Here is a 23337-nt window from a genome sequence, read left to right on the forward strand (position 1 = left end):
TGCCTGAGGAATTCTGGGAGTTGAAGTCCATAAGTCACAAAGGGGCTATAGTTACCATGGCTGCCTGAGGAATTCTGGGAGTTGAAGTCTGTAAGTCACAAAGGGACCATAGCCAGCATGGCTGCCTGAGGAATTCTGGGAGTTGGAGTCCACCAGCCACAAAGGGGCCGTCGTTCCCTACCGGTGTTCTAACGCATGGCTTTTCCCGCTTCCATAGCCACCTATAACTCCCACACCAAAGTGGCTGTGAAGACCATGAAGCCGGGCAGCATGACGGTCACGGCCTTCCTTGAAGAAGCCAATATCATGAAGACCCTGCAGCATGACAAGCTGGTCAGACTCCACGCGGTGGTGACCAAGGAAGAGCCCATCTTCATCATCACCGAATTCATGGAGAAAGGTGAGAACCAGCGTCCTGCCTCCTCGTGGCCTCCCTCCGCCTGATGCCCTCCAGATCTGTTGGGACTAAGAGGTGGTCCTCAACTTGTGACCACAACAGAGCCCAAAGTTTCTGAGCTTCCTGGCCACAGTTGTGAACCGAATCCGAATCTGAATCTCTCTAGATATGAGCCAGTTACATTTCTGTGAATTACAGGTAGTCCTCGGATTACGACCACTGTCGAGCCCAACGTTAATGTCACTCAGCGGGACAGTGGTTAAAGTGAGTGTTTAGCTATCTCACCACAGTTGTTCCGTGAATCACCGTGGTTGTGAAGTTAGCCAGACGGTTGTTAAGTGAATCTGGCATCCCCATTGATTTTGCTTGTCAGGAGGTCGCAAAAGGGGATCATGTGACCCGGGACACTGCGACCGTCATAAATATGAGTCAGTAGCCAAGAGTCTAAATTTTGATCATGTGAGGATACTGCAATGGTCGTAAGTGTGAAAAATGAGTCACTTTTTTTTTAGTGGCATTGTAACTTTGAACCGTCACTAAATGAATGATTGTAAGTCGAGGACTACGTGTAGAATAGAATAGAATAAAATAATTATTATTAGAACTATAGGACCACACATTTTATAAATACTCTGTTTTTATTGCTCTAAAAAGTTATAAAAACTGGATCCTAGTTATCCTAGTTATGCAGAAAAAATAGAATAAATATTAGAATAGAATAGAATATTAGACTAGAATATAATAGAGTAGAATAGAAAAGAATATTAGAGTAGACTAGAATAGAATAGAATAGAATGCAGAAAGAATAGAATAGAATATTAGAGTAGAGTAGAGTAGAATAGAATAGAATAGAATGCAGAAAGAATAGAATAAATATTAGAATAGAATAGAATATTAGAATAGAATAGAGTAGAATAGAAAATAATATTAGAGTAGAGCAGAATAGAATAGAATAGAATAGAATGCAGAAAGAATAGAATAGAATATTAGAATATAGTAGAGTAGAATAGAAGAGAATATTAGAAGAGAATATTAGAATATCCAAATATTAGAATATTCAAATAGAGCAGAATAAAATTCTTTATTGGCCAAGTGTGATTGCACACACAAGGAATTTGTCTTCGGTGCACAAGCTCTCAGTGTACATAAAAGCTATAAGTGATAAATCATAGTCATCATAAAAATACATTCATCATAAATCATAAGGGTTAACCCTATGATTTAACCCTAACCGTAACATTTACCGATAGCCATAGGATACTAAATAATCAATCAACATAAATCATACTAAGACACTAAATTAAAAAATATATAAATCGTAAGAAACAAGCGACAAAGTTATAATCACAAAAAGATAAGGAGACAAGTCATAGGAAAGGTGAGAAGAAGAATAGTATTACAGCCTTCCTAGATACGGATAGTTCAAAAAGGTTTGGGGGATTAGTTGTTTAGCAGAGTGTGTGAGTGTGAGTGTGTCTGTGTGGGTGTGGGTGTAAACTATCCTTGTGAAAGGCAGGAAAAAGAAACAGACACTTCTGCTATTTCCAAGCTGGAGACCCATTCTTGGGGAGCCTTACCTGATAGCCCCCGTAACGACTCCTCGGACTCCTCAAAACGAGAAAGGTTTTTTTTGGGGGGGGGGTCCCAGAAATGTCCTCCTTGCCTCAAAAGGGTCTCCTCTGTCTCCGCAGGCAGCTTGCTGGATTTCTTAAAAAGTGAGGAAGGCAAGAAGCAGCCCTTCCCCAAGCTGATCGACTTCTCTGCCCAGGTGAGTGTTTGGAAGGAGGGAATAACAAGGAGGGGACCTTGGAGGTCATCTAGTCCAACCCCTTGCTCAGGCAGGAAAGCCGATGCCGTTCAAACACAGGATCCCAACACCGATCATCAAGGCTCACTATAGTATTTATTTATTTAATCAGAATGTACTGAAGGAATTTCCTTCCAGAATATTATGCGAGGGACTCCTGCAGACAGAAAAAAAAAATGTATTTATACATTTCAGCAAAGAAGGAGAAAATCATACTGGAAGTCTTTAAGAAGATGCTGGATAACCATTTGTCTGAAGTGGTGTAGGGTTTCCTGCCTAGGCAGGGGATTGGACTAGAAGACCTCCAAGGTCCCTTCCAACTCTGCTATTCTGTTACATCCATGATGGTGATCCTATGCATGCCAGAGGCAGCACGCAGAGCTCTCTCTATGGGCATGAACGCTGTCACCAGCTGGTCTTCGCGGGCACTGGAGCACCGAAAAATGGCCTGAAAACAGCTGTTTTCAGGCCATTTTTCGGGCCAATCCTGGAGTCTGGGGAAGGCTCTGATGAGGGCTCTGTGTCGGAGACAGAGAGGGGGTCAGGGCTGTCCGACAGTTATCAGCTGCCTTCGGAGTCAGACATCAGTGAGGCAGACGAACAGCTGGAGCCTGTTCCCAGTGTGCGCATGCGCAGAGTTGCCAGACGAAGGGAACGGCTAAAGAACAGGGGTTGACTTGGGAGTAAGACCACAGGTGGATGATAAATGGCCCCTACCAAAGGAAATAAAAGAGGAGCGAAAGGGGAGTGGAGTTTGCAGGAGACCATGAGTTCCCTTCATTGGTTCGTGACTCTCCGAGGCTCCTTGCAAAGGTTTTGCAGAGATCGGCCTGGCAGCTCTCCAAGCCAGAGAAGGTCTGTGACCGTAAATCCTCCCTCGAAAGACTCTGCTGGATGTGAATGAGCAGAATTCACAGCCAATTAATATAAGGGGTTTTTGTCGGGACAAGGAGTTTGCTTCAGGCTCTTGGGAAGCCTCGGTCAAAATGCTCTAGGCCGCTCCAATCGTCATAACTATGAGTCGGTGGCCAAGATTCTGAATTTCAGTTTCATGACCCATGGAGAGCATGCAACGGACATCACTCGCTTTTTTCAGTGCCATTGCAAATTCGAACGGTCACTAAATGAATTGCCGTAAGTCGAGGATTACCTGTGGAGTTATTGCAAAATCAGTCCTAATGAAGGTGGGTTTTTTTCTGGATTTTTTTCCCCTTTAATGGAGCTGTCCCTCTTGGTTGCAGGTAGCTGAAGGCATGGCATTCATCGAGCAGAGGAACTATATCCATCGGGACCTCAGAGCCGCCAACATTTTGGTCTCGGCTCTCCTGGTGTGCAAGATTGCAGATTTCGGCCTGGCCCGAGTGATAGACGACAACGAATACACCGCACGGGAAGGTACGAAGCCAACACAACTCTAGTGGGCCTCCTCCTTCGCTTTTATGGAGAACGTAGATTAATTAGACTTTTAACGCCGAGCCTCTGCCAATCGGAGAGGCTGGGAGGTGGTCTTGGGGGGCTCTGGGGGATGGGAGGGAGTGCCCAGCATCTCCAAAGAAGTGGCAGTTGGGTCTGGGCGAGGTGGAATCTGCAGGAGGCGGTCAAAAGAGTCAAAATGGGGGCCACTGGATGCAATCAAAGGTCTGGACAGGCATTTTTCGAGAACGGTTTAGGGCCCAGGTGTCAAACTGGCCGTGTCACGTTGCCATCATGTGATGTATCACAACTTTTTTCCCATTCGCAGAGCTGTGGGGCCACCAGTTTGACATCCCTGGTTTAGGGGTGTTTGAGTAGGGGGATGGACTAGAAGACCTCTGAGGTCCCTTTCGAACTCTATTATTCTGCTATCCAGGGAAACAGCTTGCCATGAGAAGTTGTAGGCGCTCCATCTTTGGAGGTTTTTAAGAAGAGACTGGGCAGTCACGTGTCCCGAATGGAATAGTGTTTTCTGCTTCAGCAGTGGGTTGGACTAGAAGACCTCCAAGGGCCCTTTCAGCTCTGTTCTTCTCTTATTCTGCCCAACTAAATATAGAGAGTGAAGACTTTTGCGGGGAAAGGAAAGCCACTTTTTCATGCAGGCATTTTATTTTTTAAGATTTGATTATTCGTCTTCCTGTCCCGCCCATCTGTCCACACACCCCCGTCCGTCCGTCCGTCCACCCCGGCCGCCCTTGGCATGTCACCACTCCTAGAAGAATGAAATATTTTGAGAAATATTTAAAAAGTCACAATATTATATTTCCCCTAAAAGAGAAATAGAAGTCTTAAGGGGGACAGAAACTCAGAGCACCAGCTCCCTGCCCGCCCCAGCAGAGATTCGGTGCCCATTGAGAAAGACTGGGCCATCCTATCTGCAAGACAAAAGGCCTCCAACTCCAGGGTGATGGGATTCAGACATGACCCTCCAGATAGGATTATCTAGCAGCCGAGCTCACCGCATTGCAAAATCTCCTAAGGGTATGGCATTAGCAAACTTCAACCAAACTTATCTCAGACAAACTTGACCTGACATGACGGCCCCATGGGAGGAGTGTGACAACAGCCAATAGAATACATATTCTTGCACAGGAATAGGAAGCTCAAGTTCAAACTATTCTCCAAAGCACCTGAGGGTAGAACAAGAAGCAATGGGTGGAAACTAATCAAGGAGAGAAGCAACCTAGAACTAAGGAGAAACTTCCTGACAGTTAGAACAATGAATCAGTGGAACAGAAGTTGCCTCCAGAAGTTGTGAATGCCCCAACACTGGAAGTCTTTAAGAAGATGTTGGATAGCTATTTGTCTGAAACGGTATAGGGTTTCCTGCCTAGGCAGGGGGTTGGACTAGAAGACCTCCAAGGTCCCTTCCAACTCTACTATTGTATTGTATTGTATTAAAGCCCAAGAGACGGTATAAATACCCTCATTCTCAACTCCATGTGGCCAGCTGCACCAGGGCCATGTGGTTGATGGTCTTGTTCACCATTAAACCCTCTTTCCAATCAGCCTCCTTGTTTCTGGTGTCTTTCTCACGGCTTGGAACTGGACCAGATGCATATTTCTTCCAATAGCACCAAGCCTGCTTTCATGCCTAAGGCGGGACTAGAACTCACCATCTCCTGGTGATTGGCCCAAAGTCACCCACCTTTTTTTGTGCTCAGGCGGGACTAGAACTCTCTCTCTCCTGGTGATTGGCCTAAATTCACTCAGCTGGCTTTCATGCCTAAGGTGGGATGAGAACTCACAGATTCCTGGTGACTGGCACAATACAATACAATAATACAATAGTAGAGTTGGAAGGGACCTTGGAGGTCTTCTAGTCCAACCCCCTGCCTAGGCAGGAAACCCTATACCGTTTCAGACAAATAGCTATCCAACATCTTCTTAAAGACTTCCAGTGTTGGGGCATTCACAACTTCTGGAGGCAAGCTGTTCCACTGATTAATTGTTCTCACTGTCAGGAAATTTCTCCTCAGTTCTAAGTTGCTTCTCTCCTTGATTAGTTTCCACCCATTGCTTCTTGTTCTACCCTCAGGTGCTTTGGAGAATAGTTTGACTCCCTCTTCTTTGTGGCAACCTCTGAGATATTGGAATAATGCTATCATGTCTCCCCTAGTCCTTCTTTCTCTTAAGCTAAACATACCCAGTTCCTGCAACCGTTCTTCATATGTTTTAGTCTCCAGTCCCCTAATCATCTTTGTTGCTCTTCTCTGCACTCTTTCTAGAGTCTCCACATCTTTTTTACATCGTGGCGACCAGAACTGAATGCAGTATTCCAAGTGTGGCCTTACCAAGGCATTATAAAGTGGTATTAACACTTCACGTGATCTTGATTCTATCCCTCTGTTGATGCAGCCTAGAACTGTGTTGGCTTTTTTGGCAGCTGCTGCACACTGCTGGCTCATATTTAAATGGTTGTCCACTAGGACTCCAAGATCCCTTTCACAGTTACTACTACTGAGTAAGGTATCACCTATACTGTACCTGTGCATTCCGTTTTTGTTGCCTAAATGTAGAACCTTACTCTTTTCACCATTGAATTTCATTTTATTAGATAGTGCCCAATGTTCAAGTTTGTCAAGATCGTTCTGTATCTTAAGCCTATCTTCTGGAGTGTTGGCTATTCCTGCCAGCTTGGTATCATCTGCAAATTTGATGAGTTCCCCATTTATTCCCTCATCCAAATCATTGATGAAGATGTTGAAGAGTACTGGGCCTAAAACAGAGCCTTGGGGTACTCCACTGCATACTTCCCTCCATGTAGATGCAGTTCCATTGAGAACTACACGTTGAGTGCGGTTGGTCAGCCAGTTACCAATCCATCTGGTGGTGATGCTGTCTAACCCACATTCTTCTACTTTATCTAGTAGTAGGTTATGGTCTACCTTATCAAAAGCCTTACTGAAGTCCAAGTAAACTATATCAACGGCATTCCTCTGGTCCACTAATTTTGTCACATTATCAAAGAATGCAATAAGATTAGTCTGGCATGATCTGTTTTTGACAAATCCATGTTGGCTTTTGGCTATTACTTTGTTTGCTTCTAGGTGTTCGCAAATTCGTTGCTTGATTATTTTTTCCAGAATCTTTCCTGGTATTGAGGTTAGGCTGATAGGTCTGTAGTTTCCTGGATCTAATTTTTTCCCTTTTTTGAAGATGGGAACCACATCAGCTCTTTTCCAGTCCTCTGGTAGTTCCCCGGTGTTCCAGGATCTCTGAAAGATATAATTCAGTGGTTCTGAGATCTCGTCTGCTAGTTCCTTCAGAACTCTGGGGTGTAATCCATCCGGTCCTGGTGATTTGAACTCATCTAGGGTAGACAGGTGCTCACTTACCATTTTCTTCCCTATTTCAATTTGTGTTCCTAATTTTGTGGTGCTGCTTTTGATAGGTTGGACTGTTTTATCCCTTTGTGTAAAGACAGATGCAAAACATGAGTTAAATAGTTCTGCTTTCTCCCTGTTGCTTGTCACCTTCTTGCCACTTTCTCCTAGCAATGGACCAATTGTTTCCTTAACTTTTTTCTTGTTTTTAACATGTTGGAAGAAGCTTTTTTTGTTAATTTTTACTTTTGTGGCAAGCCTTTCTTCATTGTGAGCCTTAGCTTTCCTCACTTCATCTTTACAGGCTCGGGCTATTTGCTGATATTCTGCCTTAGTTATGTCCCCCTCCTTCCACTTTTTATACTTACTTTTTTTGTCTTTCAGTTTGTCAGATAGTTGTTTATGCAGCCATGCTGGTTTCTTTTGGGAGCTGTTGTTTTTCTTCTTCATTGGTATTGTGTTAGACTGGGCTTTTCTAATCTCATTTTTCAAAATTTCCCAAGCTTCTTGAGTTGTTTTCCCCTCGAGGATTCTCATCCATGGAATTTTTCCCAAGCTCTCTCTAAGTTTATTGAAATTAGCTTTCTTAAAGTCCAAGACTCTAGTTTGACTTTGTTCTACTACTTGTGTTTGGATAATGTTGAATTCCAATATTGCATGGTCACTTGCCCCCAGGGTTCCTATGACTTCAACACCTTCTATCATTTCCTCTCTGTTAGTGAGAATTAAGTCCAGTATGGCTGATCCCCTTGTTTCCTTCTCTACTTTTTGGAAAACAAAGTTGTCTGCTAGGTTTGTTAGGAACCTGTTGGATCTTCCACTTGGTGCAGAGTTTGTTTCCCAGTTGATGTCAGGGTAGTTAAAATCTCCCATTACTATTGTGGTGTGCTTCCTACATACCTTAGTTAGCTGACTAGCAAAGAGTTCATCTTCTTCCTCTGCTTGGTTGGGTGGCCTGTAGTATAGACCTATGGCAATGTCATTTCCCCCACAACCTTTAATATTGACCCAAATGCATTCAAGATAGTTCTCATTATTGTTGTGCTCTATTTCTGTAGAGACATAGTTATTTCTTATATATAGTGCAACTCCACCTCCTCTTTTATTTGGCAGTCACCCAGCTGCTTTCGTGCCTAAAGTGGGACTAGAACTCACGGTCTCCTGATTTCTAGCCTGTTGCCCCAAAAGAGAGGCCCACAGTCGCCCAGATGGCTTTCCTAGCTAAGGTGGGACTAGAACTCACCGTCCCCTTCTTTCTCCCTGGTACCTTCACCATTAAACCAAACTGATAACGTTACCCGTCCCCTTTCAGGCTAAATCTTAACTTATGTTGGTTTGGATTTTTTGGCAGGCGCAAAGTTCCCCATCAAGTGGACCGCCCCCGAAGCGATCAATTATGGGTCCTTCACCATAAAGTCCGACGTGTGGTCCTTCGGGATCTTGCTGATGGAGATCATTACCTACGGGCAGACTCCGTATCCAGGTGTGTAGCCGGAAAGGTCCCTTCCAGCTCTGATTTTGATTCTGATAGACAAGTTAGAAACTCCTTAGTGTGAGCTTTGAAATGGGACCATTTTTGGCCAACAGCAGGGTGCGTGAAGCAACGAGGCTACCCAAAACGAAAAGTCTTGTAAAGGGGCAGAAGAAGAACAGGAAGATGGGAAAGAAAAGACTTTTTTTTTGTGCAAAGGTGTCCAACCTTGGCAACTTTTAAGATTTGTGGACTTGTGGCTAGCTGGGGAATTCTGGGAGATGAAGTCCACAAATTTTAAAGTGATTAAAGTAACTTTAAATCAAAAGATGGAGTTGAGGCCAAAACTATTTTTATTACGGATGCACAGGTACAGTATAGGTGGTACCGTGCTCAATAGTAGTCACTGTGAGAGGGATCTTGGAGTTCTAGTGGACAACCATTTAAATAGGAGCCAGCCGTGTGCAGCAGCTGCCAAAAAAGCCAACACAGTTCTAGGCTGCATCAACAGAGGGAGAGAATCAGGATCACGTGAAGGGTTAATACCACTTTATAAGGCCTTGGTAAGGCCACACTTGGGATATTTGCATCCAGTTTTGGTCGCCACGATGTAGAAAAGATGTGGAGACTCTAGAAAGAGTGCAGAGAAGAGCAAGAAAGATGATTAGGGGACTGGAGACTAAAACATATGAAGAACGGTTGCAGGAACTGGGTATGACTAGTTTAATAGAAAGAAGGACTAGGGGAGACATGATAGCATTGTTCCAATGTCTCAGGGGTTGCCACAAAGAAGAGGGAGTCAAGCTGTTCTCCAAGGTACCTTAGGGCAGAACAAGAAGCAATGGGTGGAAACTAATCAAGGAGAGAAGCAACTTAGAACTGAGGAGAAACTTCCTAACAGTGAGAACAATGAATCAGTGGAACAGAAGTTGCCTCCAGAAATTGTGAATGCCCCAACACTGGAAGTCTTTAAGAAGATGTTGGATAGCCATTTGTCTGAAATGGTTGAGGGTTTCCTGCCTAGGCAGGGGGTTGGACTAGAAGACCTTTGAGGTCCCTTCCAACTCTGCTATTCTATATATTCTATACAAAAGAAAAATATGGCAAAGGTGGATTATATTTAATGCTGCCTATTTTAATGGCGGCAAGACTGGTTCTTGCACAAAATTTGAAAAATAAGGAAACACCCCCCCCTCCCTGGAACAAGAAATAATAAATAAGATACTGCTGTGCCCAGAGATGGACATGCTGACTCCATAGCTCAAAGACGAGGGGGAGACGGAATATCACGAAATCTGGGACAAATGGTACCAGTGGTTAGAAAGGAGGGAAAAAGTTGGGACAGAAAAACATCCACAAGTTAAGAATTGGAAAATATGGTATTAGGAATGCGTGATAGGTAGGAATCGGATATGTATTTGTATGATTAGTAATTATATAAAAGAAAGGATGAACGGACAGGTAATCTGACTGACTACACACACCTAAGTAATGGATATAAAATGTAATTGTTGCAAGATCCAAAAACTATATGGAAATGTTTATGCCAGAAATGTCGCACTATGTCCAATGTTTTTAATATTTATCTAATAAAAAACTTTTTTAAAAAGTTTTTAAATGACCAAGCTTGGACACCCCTGTTTTTTCAGCTTCTCTCTCCAGCATCTCTTGGCCCTTAAGACAAACTCTTCTTAGGAAGAACTGTCACAGGCCAAAAAAAATTTTTGGGGGGTGTCAGGGCTAAGTCACAGGTCAAGGAATTTGGGGTTCAACCTTCAGCAAAGAAAGGAGGACGTGCCTGGGGTGACTGGTGGACTGCAGGGGTGGGCTGTGGCTCAGTCCGTTTTTTAGCAAGAGGGTTAAAAAAATACCCTTGATTAAACATCGCATGTTTTGTCCCTTGGAGAGGAAGCAAGTGGCAAAGCACGCCTTGCAACACAATGTACAAAGGGTGAGGTGTGATGCCACAACACACATTTCCCCATTTTGCTAAGTTGGCTTAGGAACGCAGACCCGCGATCCTTGCGTGCAAATTGTTATCAATTTTTAACGTTAGAACGGAAAAAGGATTTGTGGGAGGGTCCTTCGCACACGAAGTGGATGGCAGCACAGCATGTCCAAGGAAACACATTAGTGCAACACGCAGTTTCCACAACAACACGCTAATGCTGTGGGCCAACACTTCCGGGGTTTGCAAGGCGAAGTTGCCACGTAAAAATGGTTTTAAAACTCTGTTTCCTTAATGCTTCTTCTTCTCTTTCTGATTTCAAAACTCAGTCTCGGTGTCTCTTAAGTAACATGCAATCCTCCTCCTCCTCCTCCTCTTCTTCCTCCTCTTCCTCCTTTTCTTCCTCCTCCTCTTCCTCCTCCTCCTCTTCTTCCTCCTCCTCTTCTTCCTCCTCTCCTCTTCTTCCTCCTCCTCCCCTTCTTCCTTCTCCTCCTCCTCTTCCTCCTCCTCCTCTTCTCCTCCTCCTCCTCTTCTCCTCCTCTTTCTCCTCTTCCAGCCCAGAGAGCACCCAGGACCCCACAAGGTCATGCCGGCCTGACTGGGCCAATGGTTTTACTGACTTTTGGACCTGTAGGAAGCCCCCTTTCTCTTCTCTGATAGCTTCCGAGTTGGTTTTCACGTCAGGAATGATCCACCCATCTCTTTCTTTGTCTACCATGCAGGGAGGACAAACCTGGAAGTGATGCGTGCACTCGAGCGTGGCTACCGGATGCCCCGTCCCCAGGACTGCCCGCAGGAGCTCTACGAGATCATGACGAGATGTTGGAAGCAGAAACCCGAAGATCGCCCCACCTTTGAGTACATCCAGAGCATCTTGGAGGACTTTTTCACCGGCACGGAAAAACAGTACCAACAACAGCCTTAGAAGGGACCCATAGCCACACCGGTGTCGCCGGCGTGCTGATGCACTGCGAGACCCCAGGTGTTGGCACGGAGAACCCGTGGTTTAGAGGGGAGAGGCTTTTTCCTACATGCCAACGTGGCTGGTTTGCAAACCCAGTTGGATTAAGAGACTGAATTAAGCAAATATTTTGCCTCTTCGCTGCGAACTAATTGGACTGCGGTTAGCAGAAACCGCTTCAAAGATGGAAGGTATTTTATCTTGACATCTGTTGTGAAGCCACAACGTTCTGATGGAAGTTCCTGGAGGGCTGTGTGTGTCTGTAGAAGAGAAATTGTGTGTGTACATATGAGGGAGGGAGGGAGGGAGAGACAGATAGAGAGAGAAAGGGAGAGAGAGAGAGAGCAAGAAAGGGAGAGAGAGAGAGAGATAGAGAGGGAGAGAGAGAAAGGGAGAGAGAGACAGAGACAGAGAGGGAGAAAGAAGGAGAGAGAGAGAGCAAGAAAGGGAGAGAGAGACAGAGATAGAGAGGGAGAGAGAGAAAGGGAGAGAGAGAGAGAAGAGAGAGAAAGAGAGACAGAGAGGGTGAGAGAGAGAAAAAATATATATTGTGTACTTTGGATGATTAAGTTGGGGTGTGACCGCAGGTAGTCCTCGCCTTACAGCCACCATTGAGCCCGAAATTTCTGTTGCTAAGCAAGACAGTTATTAAGGGAGTATTGTCCCACTTTACGACCTTTTCTGGCATGGTTATCAAGCAGTTCAGCTCAGTTAGCGACACGGTCGTTCAGTGAATCTGGCTTCCCCATTGACTGCTTGTCAGTAGGTCGCAAAAGGGGAAGCCGTGACCCTGGGACATTGCAACCATCGTAAGTACATGCCAGTTGCCAAGCCTCTGAATTTAGATCACGTGACCACGAGAAATGCTGCAACGGTCGTAAGTGTGGAAAATGGATGCTGAGTCACTTTTTTCAGTGTCGTCGCAATTTTGAAGGAACGGTTGTATGTCGAGGACTGCCTGTGTATATGTTGATTCATGAGTGGCCTTCGAAAACTTTTGCCAACTGATTCTTAATGCCAGTTTCTCATTTCAAGACTATTAAAACACGGAAGAAGCGTTCTACGTTTAATGAAGATGAGATTCCCTGCAGAGATCCAGATTAGGGGAGGATTATGAGGCAATGGCACATTTGAAATCATTGTAAGCTGCAAATAATTATTATTCGAATACAATGAGTAGATTTTCAATAAAAATTGAAATTCTAAAAAAAAAGGAAAGTATTCTTGGCTCTTACTTGGAATTGATTGTCATTGTTTTATCGTTTTGTATAAGACACAATACAACAACGATCCCTGTTGTTTTATGATGATTGTATTTACGATTGTGATCATGATTTGTCACTTCTTGTGCTTGCTTGTACACCGAGAGGTCATGCGCCAGGGACAAATTCCTTGTGTGTCCAGTCACACTTGGCCAATCTATTCTATTCTATTCTATTCTATTCTATTCTCTATTCTACTCTACTCTTCTATTTTCTCTATTCTGTTCTAATTCTATTCTAATTCTATTCTCTATTCTACTCTACTATTTTCTTTATTCTATTCTAATTCGATTCTCTATTCTACTCTACTATTTTCTCTATTCTATTCTAATTCTATTCTATTCTCTATTCTATTCAACCATGGCAATGTAAAGACTTGTGGGACGTCAACTTGCAGAATTTGCTCACTTAACAACTGAGTGCTTGCTTAATGACTGCAGAAGTAACTTACAAGAAAGGGACCTGGGAATCTAAAATGGGTATAGAAAAATACATGTCTTCTGGAGAAGACGCCCCTTAAAGCCTGATTCTGATAATTCCTGCCTTTAGAGCCAATGCCTAAGCAGGGGGTTGGACTAGAAGACCGCCAAGGTCCCTTCCAACTCCGTTATTCTATTCTATTCTTTCCTTATTCTCTTCTATTCTGTTCTCTTCTTTCCTTATTCTCTTCTGTTCTTTTGTGATGTGTGTTTTTAATGTTGTACGCCGCCCTGAGTCCTTTGGAGAAGGGCGGCATATAAATCCAAATAAACCTAAACCTATTGTATTCCATCTCCTATTCTATTCTATTCTATTCTATTCTATTCTATTCTATTCTATTCTATTCCATTCCATTCTTCTCTATTTCATTCCATCCCATATTGTATTCTATTCTTTCCTTATTCTATTTTGTTCTGTTCCTATTCTATTCTATTGTATTCCATCTCCCATTCTATTCTATTCCATCTTCTATTCTATTCTGTTCTTATTCTATTCTATTCTGTTCTTATTCTATTCTATTGCATTGTATTCCATCTTCTATTCTATTCTATTCCATTCTATTCCATATTCTATTCTATTCTTTCCTTATTCTAGTCTATTCTGTTTTTATTCTATGGCATTGTATTCCATCTGCTATTCTATTCTATTCTATTCTATTCTATTCTATTCTATTCTAATGTTGGCTCTTGACGCACAAATTGTCTCCTTTTAAGACCTTTAAGAACCTCGGGGATTTCCAGCAATGCCCTTAAAAAAGATGGCGCTCACACTCAACATCCACGCACGAAGGGCTCCTTGCCCGCCATAAAAATGGCGCCGCCTCCACACGGAACGCGCCCGCACCAAAGATGGCGGAAAGAGCCGCACTCCGCCAGCAGCCAAGATGGTGACAAGGTCCAAGGCCGGAAAAGGCCCAGCGCTTCCCTTTTCCCAACTCTTCCCCGTCCCTTCGGCGAAGGGGTTGCAATTGCTAGCCTGGACTTTCCCGAGCGTGGTGGGGACGGGGAAGCGTCCGAGGACCAGGCCGGGTCGGGGTGAGCCTTCCAACCCAGCCACGGCCGCCGTCTCCATGGCGACCGGCAGCCTCGGCCAATGGGGAGCCACTTCCGGCGACGTCGGCGTCGACACGTGGATCCAAGATGGCGGCCCCGGGGGCTCTGGTGAGTGGGGCGCCGGCGCTGGGCCCCTGCGGGAGAGGCCGGGGGAGGCACCGGGGGTCTCGGGGGAGCCTCGGGGGCGCCCGGGCCCTTCGGAGGGGGCCGAGGAGGCGCCTGGGACTCCCTGTCAGGGGAGGGGCATCTCCCCCCGCGACCTCCCCCCAAATCCCTTCCCTTCCGCAGCCAGGAGGGTCGCCTCAGGGGGTCTCGTGAGGAGATGTAAACCCCCCCACGTGACAGCCCCCCCCAAATCTCCTGAGGGTTTTTTTAGGGGGTCTATGAAGACACGGGGGAGGGGATGAACTCCTTTGACGGGCTGGGACGGGCAGGCGGCCCTCGACTTACAACCGTTTCGCTTAGTGGCCGTTCGAAGTGACAGCGGGGCTAACAAAAAAAAGGGACACAATTTTATATTTAAAAAGTGCCCCTTGCTGGGGTTTACTTAATTTGGGGTGCTTGGTGTCAAGCTGGGTTCCCCCCCCCCCCCAACCAGGGAGGGTCCAGATAGATTCTCACCTCCTTTTTAGCACAAGTACTTTTTGTGGATTTTGATTGATTGATTGATTGATTGATTGATTATGTGCCATCAAGTCATAGTTGGCTTTCAGTGACCCATAAATAGAGTTTTCTCCAGGATGATCTGTCTCCAACCTGGTTCTTCAGAACTTCCAATGATGTCCTCACCTCTACTGCAATTGACACCATCCACCTTGGTCTTCCTTTTAGCAACCATATGGATTGATCTTCTCTGAGGTGAACTCTCCCCAACCAGGTCCTCCAGGTCCTCCAATGGTGCTTCTCACCATCACTTCTTCATCTTATATAGTGTTAGCCTTGATGTGTGCCATCAAATATGAAGTCATAAAGTCATCGTTGACTCTTGGTGAACACATATGTAGATTTTCTCCAGGATGATCTGTGTCCAACCTGGTACTTCAGGTCTCCCAATGGTGCTTCTCACCAATACTGTAATCGAGACCATCCATCTTCCTTTTCTTCTCCTCTTCCTTTCCACTTTTGCCAGCATTATGGACCCCTCAAAGGAACTTGATCATGACATGGATTGATAGATGTGCCATCAGGTCAGTGTCACCTTTTAGGAACCATATGGATTGATCTTCTCTGAGATGAACTGTCCCCAAATAGGTCCTTCACATGTCCAAATGGGGCCACCACCACCACTCCATGCTCTTATATACTGTCACCCTTGATGATGTGCAATCAAGTATGAAATCATAATAATAATAATAAATTTTTATTTGTTAGCCGCACCCTCTCCTAAAGGACTCGGGGCGGCGTACAATAAAAAACACATAAAATATACAAATGAACAATACATATACAGATTAAAAAAACACATACACGTACGTACACATATACATGGAGGAGGTAACAAATATATAAAATAGAATTTAAAATTAACAATTTAAAACACCCTCAATTAAATTACAAGATTTAAAAAACCCGTCAGGAGCGATAAGGTAAAACTATGGTTGAGCCAGGCCAGCTAATTGGAAGAGGTGGGTCTTGAGCTTTGCACGGAAGGAGCGGAGGTCAGAGGTAGTCCTGATATCAGGGGGGAGGTCATTCCACAGGGCTGGGCCCGTCACAGAGAAGGCTCTGCTCCTAGGCGCCGCCCCCCGACACTGTTTGGTAGACGGCTATGTTTTGGTAAACATAGTTGACTCTTAGTGACACATATATAGATTTTCTTCAGGGTGATCTGTCTCCAACCTGCTTCTTCCAGTGGTGCCCTTACCACCATTTTAACTGAGTCCATCCACCTTAATCATCCTCTTCTTCTTTTTCCTTTCCCAACATGGATTTCTCAAGGCATCTTGTTCTTAACATTGCCATCAAGTCACTCTTCTTTTAGCAATCATATGGATTGACTTTCTCCATGATGATCTGTCCCCAACCAGGTCCTTCAGATCTTCTAATGGTGCCCTCACTACCAAGGTGTCAATCCACCTTGGTTGTCGTCATCATCATCATCTCTTTCCTTCCACCTTTCCCAACATTATGGACTTCTCAAAGCAACTTGGTCTTGATGTCGCCATTAAATCACTCTTGACCTTAGCAACTGTATAGATTTACCTCCAGGGTGATCTGTACCCAACCTGACCCATCAGGTCTCCCAATGATGCCCTCACCCTCATTGCATGCTCTTATATATTGTCACCCTTGATGGTGTGCCATCAAGTATGAAGTCATAGTTGACTCTTGGTGGCCACATAGATTTTTTTCCAAAGTGAAAGTGAAAAGTTCATTGTCACCAATTGGTCCATCACAACTTTGAATGGTGCCCCATCACCACAACTCAGTCCATCTGTTTGCTCTTGGTCAACCTCTTCTTCTCCTTCCTACCGCCTTTCTTGACATTATGGACTTCTCAAAGGAACTTGCTCTTGATACTTACTGATTGATTATGTGCCATCAAGTCAATGTCACCTCTTAGCAACCATATGGATCAATGTTCATATTGCCTTCTCCAGAGAGAAAGGTTTTCATATGGATTGATTATTTTCCACGGTTGACTTTTGCAATCACATAGGTAGATCGTCTCAAAGACAGATTCTCCCAAGACAATATATCTTCAGCCTGGTCCTTTAGGTCAGGGGTCTCCAACCTTGGCAACTTCTAAGACTTGTGGGGAGTTGAAGTCCATAAGTCTTAAAGTTGCCAAGGTTGGAGACCCCTGCTTTAGGTCTTCCAACAGGGCCATTGGAACGGAGTCCCTCCACCTCACTGCTGGTCATCCTCTTCTCCTTCCTTCCACCTTTCCCAATATTATGGACTTCTCCGAAGACTGAGGCCTTCTGAAATTTCCCATATGTGCAGCAAACAATGATTTCCTTATTAAAGATTTTAACTTACTTAAAATAGGTTATTTTTTCTTTATGTTTCCAGTTATCTGTGATGGTGATATGGTTACCTATCAACATATACATTGGATTGCTTCTGGTGCATTATTTACATTACCTGTTTGAAAGTTCATTTTAATACTTTCAGCAACTCCTTTTATTCTCTTTTAAGTTGTCGCACCTTTTAGAGCCTTTAAGGGAGATGAATGATTGGGATTCCCTGGACTTTATTCTTATAAATTATTCTCATCCAAAAACGGCTGATTTTTACATTGGTTCCCCCCATCCGTTATTTTTACAGATTTATTGTGACTATATTAAGGTGTTCTTTTCTGATTTTTATGTCTGTGGTAGATAGAATGTGTGAGGAACTTTTCACAGAGTCCTGTTAAAATAATTGGCCTTTCAGCAAGATTGGTGGTGTTAGTTGCAAAGTCGTGTCCGACCCATCGCCACCCCATGGACCATGCTCCTCCAGGCCTTCCTGTCCTCTGCCATCCTCTGGAGTCCATTTAAGCTCACAGTGACTGCTTTGGTGACTCCGTCTAACCACCTCCTTCTCTGCTATCCCCTTCTTCTTTTGCCTTCAATCGTTCCCAGCAAGAGGCTCTTCTCCAGGGAGTCATTCCTTCTTATTAGGTGGCCAAAGAATGTGAGTTTCCTCTTCAGGATCTGGCCTTCTAAAGAGCAGTCAGGATTGATCTCCTCTAGGACTGACCGGTTGGATCACTTTGCAGTCCAAGGGACTTCAGCAAGATTATCTGTACTTAAAAGCAGTGGCTTTTGTATGAAAGGTGTGTGATAACCCTCACCCACTGCAAGTTGCAACTATTTAAAATATCCAAATTCAGTTTGAATGGAGTCATATCATCCTATAACTGGGATGGACCGTCTTTTAGGGGTTGCTGAGGGAAGAAGGTTTCTCATTTTTCCTCTTCTCCAAGCCACAGAGGATGTGGTGGAGACAGGATAGAAAAGTGGTTAAAAAGAAATACAGATCTTTGAATATTTTGGTAGCATGGGAAAGCTGCATCCTACCACAGATTGCTCAGTGCTGTCTGGAGCTTCCCCCTTGGGATGAAGAATTCTGCGGGATCAGGAATGAAGAAGTAGGTTTTAAAGTGTGGAGGTTTTGTAATATCAAATCACCCGAATTTATTTTATGAAGAGTTCTGATCTGGGGAACTCACAAAAAAAGTTGAAAGCAAACAATATATCAATTTCCATATTAAATTGGTCAGCTCAACCTGTGAATTGCTTCTTCATGGATGGAAGGAAAAACAACAGGCAGTCCTCGACTTACAACCGTTCGCTTAGTGGCCGTTCAAAGTGAACAGTGGCACTGAAAAAAGTGATGACCAATTTTTTCACACTTATGACTGTTACACCATCCACATGGTCAAAATCCAGACCCTTGGCAACTGGCTCATACTTATGACGGTCGCAGTGTCCTGGGACCACGTGATTTCCCTTTTGCGACCTTCTGAAAGCCAAGTCGATGACGAAGCCGGATTCACTTAACAACCTTGTTACTCACTTAACAAGTGCAGGGATTCACTTAACAACTATGTTACTAATTTAACAACTGCGATAAGCGTTTCACTTATCAGCTGGCAAAGGAAGGTCATAAAATGGGGCAAATCTCACTTAACGACTATCTTGCTTAGCAATGGAAAGTTGGGGCTCAGTTGTCATAATTTGAAGACTGCCTGTGTTCTTGTGGAGTTCTGCACTGGTTCTACTCTGAAGTAGGCGGTTCCGGTTGGAATGAGTGGGAGGAGCAATCAAAGACAGTAATAGCTCCCTGAGGTGCTTCACTATCAGGCTGGGTTGAGGTATCAACAGTAGCCCAATGATGCAGGTAGTCCTTGAGTTACGACCACAGTTGACCCCCCCCAAAAAATTTATATTGCTAAGTGAAACGTTTGTTAAGTGGAGTTCGTCCCATTTTAGGACTTCTCTTGGCACATTTGTTCAGCGAATCATTGGATTTGTTAAGTGAGTCACACGGTTGTTAAGTGAAACTGTCTTCCCCATTGACTTTCCTGATCAGAAGGTCGCAAAAGCAGATCACATGACCCTGGGACGCTGCATCCGTCATAAGTAGGAACCACTTGCCAAGCATCTGAATTTTGATCAGGTTAACCATGGGGATGCTGCAATGGTTGTAAGTGTGGAAAACGGACATTAAGTCAGCTCTTTCAATGCCCTTGCAACTTCCAATGGTCACTAAGTGAACTGCTGTAAGTCCAGGACTCCCTGTCCTGACTTAACACCCCAGGTGGAGCCGGAGATGCTATCAAAACCTTGCGACAGCTCCAAGCCAGCTCCCAAGTAAATCCCTGCGAGACACACGTTTTTCAGAGATTCTTCTGCCAATCCGCGATTTGGGGAAAATCTGCCTGGTTTCCTGCCAGGGAGTGCCAGGAAGGGAAGGGTGTCATTATCTACCACAACTGGTTTGCCCCGTTGCAGCCCTTCCTGAATCAGGAAGTTTGACTCAGGCCCTTGTCATCCGTCGAGGCCTGTCACTCTGCACGGGAAACCCTCTGAAAACGTTTCAGAAACTTTTATTTCCCGCACAGACTAGAAGGAGACTCTTCCTTATTGTCTCCTCCTCCTCCTCCTCCTCTCTCTTCCAATGCTGCGCATACGCAATTCTTGCTGCGGTCAAGATGTGTAATATTCAGTATATTGTCCCTATATCATAACCATCTGATATAATACCTAGTAGGAATAATTCTGGCTTAAACTCTATATGTTGTCTGGTCATTTTTTCTAACCACATATGAATTTGTATCCAAAATTTCCTTGCCTTTATACAGGTTCACCACATGTGGTAATAGGTGCCAGGTATTTTTTTTACATTTCCAGCAGTTTGGGGACATATTGCTAAACCTTTTGGCCAATCTTGCCGGGGGGTGGGGGGGCAGATGCCACTTATAGAAGATTTTATAGAGATTTTCCTGATACGATGTGGCGATTGTCAATTTCCGATTTCTCTCCCAAAGCTTTTGCCATTTAACCAATTCTATTTTATATCCAAATTTTAGCCCATACTATCATCGCCTCTTTAACTTGTTCTTCTTCCATTTTATAATTTAATACGTAAGTGTATAGTATCCTTATCTATTTGTCATCCGTTCCCATTAATATCTTATCCAATGCTGCTAGTTCTGTATAAAAACCCCTGCATATAAACAATTACATATGTTTTGAAAAAAGAAGAAGAAACTTTTATTTCCAAGGGGCATCAGGTCCAGCCATGTAGTCTGTAGAGATTCTCAAGTCACCTAGGTCCTGGTTCTCCCAAAGGGGCTTTTTTTTCAGGAGGCAACTGGACTTTCTGCCTTTTTCTTTTAAGACGTTTCTCTTCTCATCCAAGGAGCTTCTTCAGCTCTGACTGGATGGTGAGGAAAGGAAGGATTGATATTTCTTGCAGACAGCTGGTCATTTGCATCCTTTTGGAGCAGGGGGGTCAAACTGAAGGCGGGGGGGGGAGGCTGGATCCCGCCTGCGGGGTGCTTAGGTCTGGCCTGCGGGGTAGATACTAACAAGAATTCATTTGAAGTGAAGAACAGCACAGGGAAAAAAAAGTGACAGGATCATTTTTCACCCTTAAAATGATGGTCAAAATTTGATGCTTGGCAACCAACTCATATTTATGATGGTTCTACATGATCCCCCTTTTGCGACCATCTGACAAGCAAAGCCGATGGGGAATCCAGATTCACTTAACGACCGTGTTCCTAACTGAACAGCTTTACGCTTAGCAACCGTGGCAAGAAATGTCTCAAAGCGTAACTCACAACTCACTTTACAACTGCCTTGTTTAGCAACAGAAATTTTGATAATAAGTTGAGGTCTACCTGTAATAAGCCTTACAAAGCTTTCCCCTGGCTGCCCCACTATTTATTTTAGTTTTATACTGAAACCACAAATCCGTTTTGTAGAGAGGGCTAGCAAAAGTCCCTGCCTTGCATGAGCTGGTGGCACCAACCTCCATATTCATATCTAGAACGCTTATTCTATTCTATTCTTATTGTGAGGGATGCTTGGTACTCTCTGAGCTTGCTTGTTTTCTTGCAGAAGGTTCATTGCTAGGACTGATGATGTTACCTAGTTGGGTCATGAAATGTCTGCAAGCAAACAGCCAAGTTCAGAGTAACAGGGATTGCATAGTCCTCCTCCTCCTCCTCCTCGCAGTCCACTCATCTTACAGCTGCTGAGGTTGAAATCCCCTGCTCTAAAATGGACAAACAGTTTAGAAATTTACCTCTGCAACATTGCTCTGCCCATGTTTCTACTCTACTCTGGGCATGCACAGAATATGTTCTCCCCTCCGGCATCACAAGACCCTCCCCTCCAATTCCCCAAGCTAAGAGAGGCTCCTCCTCCCTGTAAACCCTCCTCCCTTCTATCACTGATGATGTTGCCTAGTTGGGTCATGAAACATCTGCAAGAAAACCAAGCTCAGAGAGCACCAAGGACCCCACAATCCTCCTCCTCCTCCTCCTGCCCCACTTCCTTCTAGTACTGATGATGTTCCCTAGTTGGGTCACGAAACATCTGCAAGAAAACAAACTCGGAGACCACCAAGGACCCCTCATGTCAACCCTGAGCGACAAAGATTCTCCTTCATTAGATCTTCTTGTGTTTCCACGAATCAACATATTGTAAAATGTAACCTGTAACTGATACATGAGTTCCTCATATCTTGGGTACCTACTTCTATCATACGTGCACCATAGCATCATGTGCTCCTTCTGTGTAACTTTATTACTCTTATCCGTGCGCTTTATGCCGTATGTTAAATAAAGACATAAACCGGACGATCGTTCTCGAATGTTTCCTATTCTGAACAGCGGTTGCCCTGGTCACGTGTTCGTTTTTTGTCTTGGCAGAGGCTTACGTGCCCATTCTTCCTCTTGTGGCATGGGGTGAGTTGCTTCTACGTGCCAGGAGTGGCTCCCATCAATTTCCACCAGAACGCTCCTGTAGAAATCAAGGTAAGATGGCAATGAATTTCATGCCCTCCAGAATTTGACCCAGTTTAGAATCCTGGCCAGGTCTGATGGTGTGCGAGTTTGTCATCACCCCGAGAAAGAAAAAATAAAATAAAATTCCCTCTCCGCAGAGGGCTGCAGTTCTTAAAATGCCCGTACGAGTGTGAGTAGAAACTGGAAAATGCCGGGAGTAACTCTCCCAATAGATCCACACAAGATCTCACAGAGATGGGCTGTTCCATGCAGAGGTATTCCATTCCTGCTAGTTTTAATCAGGGTAGAGCTGGAAGGGACCTTGGAGGTCTTCTAGCCCAACCCCCTACTCAAGCAGGAGACCCTATACCATTTGGCTGTCAAGTCTCTTCTTGGAAACCTCCCATGATGGAGCATTCACAACTTCTGGAGGGAACTTCTGTTCCGCTGGTTGATTGTCCTCACTTGTTAGGAAGTTTCTCCTGAATTCCAGGTTGCTTCTCTCCTTGGTTAGTTTCCATCCGTTGCTTCTTCTCCTGCCTTCGGGGGCTTTGGAGAATAAGTTGACCCTCCCTCCTCTTCTTTGGGGCGGCCCTTCAAATCCTGGAAGGCTGCTATCATGTCCTCTCTAGTCTTCCTTTTCTCTAAACTAGCCAAACCCAAATCCTGCAACCGTTCTTCGTATATGTTTTAGTCTCCAGGCCTTTAATCCTCTTAGTTGCTCTTCTCTGCCCTTTTTCCAAAGTCTCTCAACATCTTTTCTGTAATGTGGGGACCAAACCTGGATGCAAAATATTCCAGGTCTGCCTTTACTGAGGCTTTATAAAGCGGTACTGATACTTCAGATTGATTCTGATTCTGTGCCTCTGATTATACACCAAGCGCTATGGATTATTTTATCTGAATGTCGGACTCTTGGCAAGCAGCCTCACCTGCTCAGCCCTGTCAGATCATTTTAATTGCTGTGGAAAAAGATTCCTTCCCCTGATGACACTTTCACCTGCTTAGTTTCACCCTTGCTAAGACCCCCCCCTCCCCCTGCCCCCAGGGGGAATTTAGAGATTTTCACCTGAAACTATTTTTGTCCTGACTCACTGTGGCTGTAAGGCTGGTTGGGAAAGGAATCTAAAATGAAAAGAATGCCGGATCATTGTACGAGATACAAAAACACAGACTAACAGGGTTGGAAGGGACCTTGGAGGACGTGAAGTT

At 44.4% G+C, this 23337-nt stretch overlaps 2 protein-coding genes across 5 annotated transcripts in view; both read left to right on the forward strand.

Annotated features, from left to right (window-relative positions):
• HCK (HCK proto-oncogene, Src family tyrosine kinase) overlaps nucleotides 1–11914 on the forward strand; it is a 59292-nt gene extending 47378 nt beyond the window's left edge. For all 4 annotated transcript variants that reach the window (XM_081948106.1, XM_081948103.1, XM_081948104.1 and 1 more), the window contains exons 9-13: nucleotides 218–400; nucleotides 2089–2165; nucleotides 3446–3599; nucleotides 8355–8486; nucleotides 11145–11914. In XM_081948106.1, the coding sequence (XP_081804232.1) occupies nucleotides 218–400; nucleotides 2089–2165; nucleotides 3446–3599; nucleotides 8355–8486; nucleotides 11145–11347 (749 nt within the window). In that variant the 3' untranslated portion in view covers nucleotides 11348–11914. The remainder of the gene's footprint in view (nucleotides 1–217; nucleotides 401–2088; nucleotides 2166–3445; nucleotides 3600–8354; nucleotides 8487–11144) is intronic.
• A 2219-nt stretch (nucleotides 11915–14133) lies between these two features.
• Nucleotides 14134–23337, forward strand: part of TM9SF4 (transmembrane 9 superfamily member 4) — a 46761-nt gene continuing 37557 nt past the window's right edge. Inside the window, exons 1-2 of the mRNA XM_081948100.1 lie at nucleotides 14134–14285; nucleotides 22051–22155. Coding sequence (XP_081804226.1) covers nucleotides 14265–14285; nucleotides 22051–22155 — 126 coding nt within the window. The 5' untranslated portion in view covers nucleotides 14134–14264. The remainder of the gene's footprint in view (nucleotides 14286–22050; nucleotides 22156–23337) is intronic.

This window comes from Natrix helvetica (assembly GCF_964273705.1).
Source record: "Natrix helvetica genome assembly, chromosome: 3".
Classification (NCBI taxonomy): Eukaryota; Metazoa; Chordata; class Lepidosauria; order Squamata; family Natricidae; genus Natrix; species Natrix helvetica.